Source organism: Symsagittifera roscoffensis, chromosome 3 (genome assembly GCF_963678635.1).
Source record: "Symsagittifera roscoffensis chromosome 3, txSymRosc1.1, whole genome shotgun sequence".
NCBI lineage: Eukaryota > Metazoa > Xenacoelomorpha > Acoela > Convolutidae > Symsagittifera > Symsagittifera roscoffensis.
Window position 1 is genome coordinate 29,776,056 of NC_087064.1, and position 9,389 is coordinate 29,785,444.

Genomic DNA, 9,389 nt, shown 5'->3' on the forward strand with positions numbered 1-9,389 from the left:
CAATGGTAACTTCATTTGCTGCCGTGACAAATCGTCCTACTGTCATTTCCCTGTCCTCTGCCACTTCCAACTGTCTCTCGAGAAACTCCCATACCTGCTTGATGAGAAGTGGTGCGCTCTCCCGCGTCTTGTCCGTGGCATTCTCTAGCCTTGGTGTCAGGAACGGCCACATGCCTCTCTCCTACGTCAGACGGTATGCCATTGCTTCCAACTGTTTCTCGGCCGCAGCCACATTCTTTCTCTCGTTGCTCGGTTCCCTCGCCTTACTGGTGGAGCTATTAATAGTCAAATCCATGCTTCGAAACCATAGACTCGCTGTCAAGTGGTTAATTGCCGGGTGGTCATCCCCAATTTCCGGACTAGACTTCAACTGGCGAGCCAGGTTCGAGATCTCAAGCAAGAAGACCTCGTCCAGTACCATAAGGATGTCCGCCAATTCATAAAAACCACTCAAGGTATGAGACACATCAGCCTATGCCTCTGCCAGTTCTGACTTCAGGAGCCTCAAGTTTGTCGGCTCTAGCTCGCGATTGGGGGCAGCCATCAATACCCGCCACGCGTTCCCTTCCGCTAATAGGATCAACATGGCTTACTTGAACTGCAAAGCAGGTGGCATACTCGCGTAGCCCGGGGACGTCGTAAACGCCACTCTCGTCCTGTGTCCGAATCTAGAAGCCATCGACTCTTGTACGTCGTTCATAGCAGCGAACAACGTTTGAATTGCCTTCCACATCTTCTTGGGCGTTGGCGACTCTCCCTTCAGGTGCTCTAGTAATCCTGCCGAATGCAAGTGATCGTTCATTCCTGCAAACAGCAGCAACTCCGGCTCACAAGGCATTTCGGACTTGATCGCTACCACCAGGGTTAGCATCTGACTTCCTACCAAGGTTTCCTGTCAAAACAATTTTGGAGACGTCCCTTCAAAATCCGAGCCCGCTACAATAATCACTCTTGCCGCTGCCGGGTCTGATCGATCATATACTGCCAGCGTTTTCGCCAACTGTGAGTTCCCACAGGGTCTGCCATATCTAGGATCATCAAATAACCTAGCACCCTCGTACGCGGCATCAGGGAGTCCCATGTCCTCAAGCAGCTTCTCTACCACTCTTAATTGTGCGGGAGTTGCCACCCTGAATCGGGCTATACTTGTTGGGTGCTTGGGAGGTTCCACTATAAGTCCAGGACTTCCCAACTGCTTAAGTGGTCTGTAGTTTGTTGGTCCCATCACCGACTTCAACGGGATCCCGGTCAAGTCGCCTCCCTACATTGTCTTTGCTCTCGAGAAGTGCGCTTAATGGGCTTTTAACCAATCCACACAATGGTGTCGACTCAAGTCCTCGTGTGACACATCCTTGAGTCCCAAGACCTCCGCTGACTCCTCTCTGCACTCCAAATCCCCCAGATTCAACTCTTTTATCCTTTCCGAATATCGCGTTTTGTTTGACTCTGCTGTTCTCTCCATCCTCTTGTCGTCCACCACCACTACCGATGAGACCAGCGAACTCTGGGGCGTAAAAGACTCCGCCTCCTCAGCCTCCATCGGTGTGGACCCTGGTTGCCTGGTCCGACTACTTCTCGAACTATCTCTCGAAGCAGCTCTCGCTCCCACACGGCTGGATAGGGATCTAGGGACAAAGAAAGGAGGGATCATGGTGAACTGGGCCATTTCTTTCAGGTCAGACTCTAACTGGTTTATGAGTCTCTGGAAGACACCATTTAGCCATTCCGTTCCCTTGGGGGTGTGGAAGTGAATGCCATTCGAGGATGCATCACGCGGAAAGGATTGTTCCATCAGGTCGGCCACGTCCAGCAACCTCACGGGTAGCACGCTTCTCTGCTGAATCTGCCTGATTTCCCCATTAATACTTCGCACTTTCTCATTCATTTCCATCGCATGCTGATCAAACATCATGTTGTATGGGACCGTAGAGATGGTGAGTATTGCGGGATCAAACCAAATTCTCAGCTCTTGAAGGATACAACTCATCTTCTCGTGTAACTTCATTACCTTCCTAGATTCCCCTCTAGACACATCATTGGTCCCCATCATCAAAGTGACCGTATAAATGTTGACCATATCCAACATCTCCAGGGACGCCAACATCTGCGGTGTCGCCGCTCCAGAAAAGCTCAAGACCCCAACCTGCCAGAGTGACTGGACCCGCGTCAGCACCCGTATCAAGCTGTCCCCTATGATCAGGTGAACTGCACCATCCGGTATCCTGGGTTGAGTGAAATATTCAGCCCAGGACGCATCATGAAAGCAGTCGCTCCTGGCCCGCTGCGCTGCCGTCCAATCCATCCGGTTGTGCCTGTGGTATGCGCCATCTTTATACTTCTTATAACTCGCGATTGTCACGTTCCTAACTGGATGGTCTCTCCAAGTAGGAGGTCGCCCTTCTTTCACTGAATCGTCACGGGCTCTCGACTGCACCCTCTCTTGTAGTGCCTTGAGACGTGATGAACCCAACCCAGCTTGGCTACTGCTTGTGGTTGAACTACGAATATAACATGGGAGCTTGACCTCCATCAAGGGTCGCACCGATTGCGCATCCAGGCTATGCACAGAGGGTAACGGCTCGTTTGGTATCCACACCTCCAGGCCCTCATTCATGTGCTCCTGGACCGCCCAGTCTAAGTTAAAACGGCCGCTGGGCCTAGGAGCCTCATCCACCTCCATTCGCGATTCAGGTCTCGATGCTGTGGTGGCTGGCTCTCTTGCTCGTGTCCTTTTTTCTTTCTGTCTTGCAAGCTCTCGTTGTTTTCTCTGGAGCTTCTCCATTTCCGACATCAGCTGCTCGCAGTTCGCCTCGTTCTATCGGACCCTCTGTTCTTGCAGGTACTCCGCCCTGAGCATGCTGAGATCACTCCACGCCTGATTTCTCTCGAGGACCGCCTGTTCTCTTCCCAGGTTTGCCTGGTACCTCCCAAGCTTCGCGCTAATCTGTCGAGGTTTGCCTTGTCCCTCTCCCTCTGTGCCCTCTCTAGTTCCCTCTTCAGTCTGCTGAGGTCCGGGTATGCCTCCTCTGTCTGTTGAGACCGTATCATGGACGACGGCCTGCTCGTATGTTGAGCCGCGAGCCCTGCTGGCGGTCTGGCGGGAAGTGGAAATTCTCCGGCACCATATTCTGTGTTGTTATTCAGGCCGGGATTCCTCGTCAAGTCGAACCCTCTCACGCCTCAGTCCACATTCCAGGACAGCCATCTAGTCTGTTCTTGATTGGATATCCCTTCCCTCGTGTAGCCAACCATCAAAACAGCTTCTGTCGCTGATTTTCTGCATTCCCCCTGCGCCTCTAACTGCAGGATGGCATTCAACATCACCGCCATCCTCTCATCGATCTGGGTGTAGTCCAGATCCCTCAAGCGTTTGTACAGCTCATCGAGCGTGGGTCTCTTGAGTGCCGCAGGCATAGATTTCCAAAAACGATCTGCCATTGTCACAATCTTTAGATTATCTCACGTGTTAACCAACTCGAGAATTACCTTGTGAACCAACTTGAGAATTGCCTTACCAACTTGAAAATTGCCTTACCAACTTGAGAATTGCCTTACCAACTTGAGAATTTGAGAAATGCTCCCTTCGAGTGTTGCTTGATCGTGAACTTATTCAAGACCTTTCTTTCTCTTTTCAAGTGAGTGAGGCCAGGTCGTCAACTCAATTTTTTACAAAATAATCTGAAAATAAAATTAGTTTTTAGACTAAGGTGTTATGTTCCTTACCTAAACCCCCCCCCCCCCAGATTGTGGTTAAAACATTATCCCTCCATTTGTTTTACTAAAATAGTTCAATTGGATGTTTTTTAAGAGCATGCAGATTCATTTAATGTTTTAGCACCGTCAACTCTTTAAAATATAATTGTCATGCCAATTACGTTAAAACCCATCTACCTGCTCCGAGATCCCCGTATGATCCTACTCGAGATCCCCGTGTACCCCTAACTCAAGACCTCCCTTGTCCACCCGTAGCTCAGGCGATGCTCAAGTAGTATTTCCTGTGTAGGAGTACCATTATTTCTGTTTCTGCGAAGACCACGTGTAGGATAGCGTACAGTTCCCTTGGGCTCAACTTGCCCCTGTTCGGGTCGTAGACCGGCATCGAGACCTCTATTATTCCTCTTTCGATCATGAAGTCTCGCAGCCTTGTTAGTGCTAACATCACGTGCTCAGGATCTATCGTATTGCTTTCATTGACCCTCGTTGCCAGAAAGCACAGGTATTTGCCCGGGACTTGTGCAACTGATGGGGAAAGCGCAGCCATTCCTCCCAGCCCCGGTCTCTGTCTGAATAGAAACTCCACGTTCTAATATTCTCTCTTGAAGTCGGCCTCTAGCCTCGATTTGAAGCTCATGTCCGCCGTTATACAGATCGCGCTAGTCCTGTCTGACAAAATGAAGTCGCTGTCCGTTATCAGGATGTTCTCCGAGTATTCGTTGGGTATTTCAAATTTTGTTTTGATGTTTCGTCCTATGGTAGGCTCGGCCTCTTCCTCGTCCAGTTCTAGCCCACTGGTCTCTCTCACTTCTCTGAGTTTCTTTATCATCAAATTTTTGGTGTGGGTAAGTCCTACCCCCACTCCCCGGACAAAAATATTTATCGACGTCCCCGTCGATGATGCTGGTTCTAAATGATCTGGCGGTATCTCGAGCGGCCTGTCGGTTGCTGTCCAACCGAAGAGGGGATCTCCCATTTTCATGTGTTTTTCTGCTGACACTTCGACCTGCTGGATGCTTTGCTCTTCATCTCGTTTGCTCTTGACATCACGCATCCACTCTAGTATTCTCAAGTTTGTGTTCTCCCTCCTCTCTATCTCGCTCTGCTCCAGATCTGTTTCTTGTTCTGGTGTGGTGTAGTCTTCCTTTGGGTAATGTTCGCTGTCGTTGATGATTTGCCATTCATCGTCTGCCACCAATTCGCCTACACTCAGTAACTCGTCGCTCAATTCATCAGGCTGTATCTTGTCAATCAAGAAGTCATCCCCTTACCTATTGTACCTCATGATTGTCCGTTTGCGATTACCACTCCTGGTTCCTGCTGTTATCGGCAAGTCTGATTCCGTCCATTTTGGCACCTCGTCCTGCTCCGAATCGTTCCAGTCTTCTTCCACAAAGGATTCCGCCTCTGAGTCCGCTTCTATCTTTTCATTATCATCCAAATTCAAGTCCTCGTTGCCATCATTTTTCTTTCTGGTGCCCTTTTCATTCACCTCGCAAGCTGGCTCCACCAATAGGTACTCGAGTCCCTCCATATTCGGTGGGATGCACCAGTCTTCTGGGGATGTGACATGTGGTTTCAAGATTTCATAATGCGCTGCACGCCCCGTACTCAAGCGGTAGAACCGTCCTTGCTGGTGCACTTCCGTTATCATGAACGGTCCTCTCCGTTTCTTAGGTAGTTTCTTTGTCCCTTTGGGAGGTATAATATTCTGGAAGACCCAGACGTATTGGCCCATTGCATATGGTTTCGCTTGCAGTATTTTCTCATCGTATTTCTTCCGCTGTCTCCTTTGTGCTTGCGCTTTGTTCCTCCTGCAGAACTCAATTAGTTCCTGCTGTCTCTTAACCGCTTCTTTCACATAAGCTTGAGGCGATGTCTTTTTCCCTTCGTATTCTGGGTAACAGAATGTTAGAGGCATCGTTCTTTCCCTGCCCGTCAACATCATGAAGGTACTGATTCCTGTTGTTGAGTGTTGTAGGCCCCTACCGATTGCGGCAGATATTTATCCCAGTCTGTCATATATCTTGAGCAGTATACCCTCAGCATGTTCACCAACGTTCTGTTCTGTCTCTCCACTAACCCGTTGGCCTAGGAATGATAGGTCGTTGAATGCACTTGAGCAATGTGTGACCTCTTCGTCAATTCTTTCGTCAGGTCCCCAACGAAGGCTTTGCCATTGTCCGACTGAAATGTCATGGAACAACCATACCGTGATATCCAATGTGTTATCAGGTGGTCACAAGTCTCCTCTGCCGAGGCTGTCTGACACGGCACCGCTTCTGCCAACTTTGTGAAATGATCTATTATGACCAGTATCTGGTTATATCCCGATTCTGTCATACAGATCTTTTGATGGTCTATCTGCATAACCTCGTTAAATTCCGAGCTTTCAACGGACTTGAGTGGGAACTTCATCTTCCTTGGATCTTTCACTTGCAGGCATGCCAGGCATGCATTCACCCATCTCTCGCATGCTTTCCTTAATCCTAGCCAGTCAAACCTGTGAAGTATTCTTTGTTGCACCTTGTCTATCCCCTGGAGCCCCATTTGATCATGCGATCTAAATAACACTTCCGTCTGATACAACTGTGGCAGTATGATGAGGTTATGCTTGTGCAATATCTTCTCCTCATCTTTTCTCTTGCATGCTACCGCTCCATCAGCTGTGTGATAGAGTAAAACTTTTCTGTTTTTGTAGAACTGGCTCAAGATCTTGTAGCTGTCTTCTTCCAGGTCCCCCTTCCCTTTGGACCCCGTCCGGATCCATTTGGAGAGGTTACTTGTCATCTTGTCATTCTTTTGGGCCCGTATTAGATCCGACAGCCTATATCTCACCTTGACGTGTTCTTTTAGTGCCATTATCTGACCATTCATTTCTCCAGGGTTGCGGATGTCATCCTTCAGCTTTTAGCATACTATCCTCCTCATAACCTTCCTGTCATCTTCTGGCACCAGATTTGTTCTGACAATTGAGTTGCACGATAGTTCCCTAAATGGTTTCCTCGACACTGCAATTTTTCTCAAGTTCTTCACCTCCTTGCACTTCCTGCTGATCCAAGTTGCCTTGAGCGTCTCCCTGTTGCGGTGTCTCATCTTCTCTTCCGCCAGTATCATGCATAGACTATCTTGGTCATCGCTGCTCTTCTCCGAATCTTCCTCCCACGCTTCACACTCCCCGGACAATTTTTCTTCTCCAGCACCTTCTTCCACTGTGGGCCACTCCCCGTTCTCTTGTCCTAGTCCAAGGTGTTCAGCCTCCTCCTTACATGCCACTTTCTTCTTCATAACCCGAGTCCGCTCAAGTATATCATCGGGGATTTTATCAACCAATGACTGCACGACTTCTTTCCCGTCAGATTTTTCTTTTAAGGAGTCCTCACCATCACCCGCTTCATTCGTTCTCAATATCGTAGCTTCCGGTTCCTCCTTACCCTTTTCTTTGATCACGGGTTTATCGTCTGCCAGTTTCCCGAGTAATCTCATCAAGTCTTCATCTATCTGTGCATCTCCTGTTTCTACCTGGTTGAGATCATAGCTTTTTGCCTTGAGCGTCTCCTTCACAATTTTTGACTTGAGCATTATCCCTATCGGCATCCCTTGGGTCTTCTTCAATTTTGTTTTCTTTGGACGCCCTTTTGGAAATTCGGGGTGATCTTCTATCGATTTGCCTGACTTGTCGAGCCATCTCGTGAGTGGAAGACTATCATACATTTCCTTATCCATGAAGGAGAAGCCATCTTGGATTTCTGGCCTATCCGCCTCCCTCTGTTCCTGTCTCTCGTAGAACTCCGTCTTCTTACTCAAGCTATCAGCATTTTGATGTTTGTCTCGCGTCCTATGCTCAATTATCATGTTGTATCCGTCCAGGCGAACTATCCACCTTCCAATGTAGCATTGGTCCATTGAGTACGTTTTTAGCCAGCTGAGTGCCCTGTTGTCGACTCGCAGCTTGAATGGCTCGCTGCCTAGGTATGCCCTATATTTTTCGACAAAGGTAACCACCGCAAACATCTCTGCTTTCGGCGCCCCGTACTTCATTTCCGTATCACTCAAGACTTTATTCCCATGCGCTTTTGGTCTTAAGACTGTCTTCCCATTCCATTCCGGTTCTTGATGCATCCGTGTCCAGCACGTACATTCCTTTTTCCGCTGGCATCCCTAGCACCGGTACCTCGCACAACTCTTTCTTTATTCTCTGGAATGACTCTTCCGCCGCGTTGCTCCACGTGAACTTCTTGCCTTTGTGCCTCATTAGTTGTTGCATCGGGTATATATTGTCCGCGTAGCCCTCGATGAACTCCCTGTAATAGTTCGCAAAACCCAGGAAGCTCATCAACTGATGTTTCGTTCTTGGCCATTTCCAGGTCAGAACCGCTTCTACTGCATCTGGGTCTGGTCTGATGCCGTGTCTGTCCACCATCCTTCCAAATATTTTATCGAGTCCTTGAGTATCTCGCACTTTGATGGTTTGCACTTTAATCCCGACCTCTTCATGCATGCAAACACCTTGTCTAGTCGCTCGATGTGGTCTTCCAGTGTAGGCGTCGCTATTACCACGTCATCCACGTTGCACATTACCAGATTGCCATATTTCTTTGTCGCGCCTATCAATGCGTGTGCCATCAACCGTTGAAATGTGGCCGTAGCATTGCAAAGACCAAATGGCATCCGTTTCCATTGAAAAATCCCTAGCTCGCAGGCGAACCCCGTTTTTTCCCTGTCCTGCTTGCTCAGTGGGACCAGCCATAAAGCTGATCCTAAATCAAGAGTCGTAAAAAATTTGCATCACCTAACTTCGAGAGGCTCTCATCAGTTCTATGTATGGGATAGGCATCCCTCACCGTGACGGAGTTCAGATACCGAAAGTCACAACAAAACCTCAATTGGTCGCTTTTCTTTTTGGCCATCACTACTCCACACGCCCACGGTGATTTGGATGGTTCTATCATATCATACTCTAGTAAGGTCTATATTTCTTTTCTACATGCATCCGATTTGCGTGGGGTCATGCGCCTCGCCCCCTCCCTGTGCGGTACCGCAGACTCCTCAAGCTCTATTTTATGTTCAACGAAGTTACAACATCCAATATCTGCCTTATGTTTCGAAAAAACATCCTCATTCCGCTTTTGTACATCCTTGAGCTTCGAGCTGTTCGTCCGTTATCTTGCCCCTTAAATGTTACGGTAGAACCGGTTTATCCCTCTGCATTTCATCTAGTGTGGGTCTTTCCGGAAAACTCGAACAGCTCGAAATTCCATAGTCTGTCTCTGACTTAAGTGATTTTACAAGACCTGATGAACCTTTTATTTTCTACAATCGTCTCAAGATACTAAAATTGTCTTTATGATTTCGACAATCAACAACTTCATTCTGTTTTGGATTTTCAGTCATTTCGAATCGAGGTTTCAGGGGTAAAGCATATCCCAGCTTTCTACCCCTCTGTATCGTGATGGGTATATCAAGAGTATTCAACAAGACACTGACGCAGAGACTGCTCTTGGTTATCGAGAAGGATCTTCCTAAAACAGCAGCACTTTGACTATTAGGATTTGGTACTATGCATACTTGCTTAAAGTCACGTAGTTCATTATAGTTTTTCATTCGCAAGCTTACAATTGCCGCTTCGTTCGCTTTCAGCCTCAACCTCCTACTCAAGAATACCGGTGCTTTAT

General features: G+C 48.2%; 1 protein-coding gene across 1 annotated transcript; it reads right to left on the reverse strand.

Moving 5' to 3' along the window:
* Positions 1-7,774: 7,774 nt before the first annotated feature.
* LOC134841659 (uncharacterized) lies at positions 7,775-8,137 on the reverse strand. The gene has a single exon (XM_063857694.1). The coding sequence runs from the start codon at positions 8,135-8,137 to the stop codon at positions 7,775-7,777; it is 363 nt and encodes a 120-aa protein (XP_063713764.1).
* Between the last annotated feature and the right edge of the window lie 1,252 nt (positions 8,138-9,389).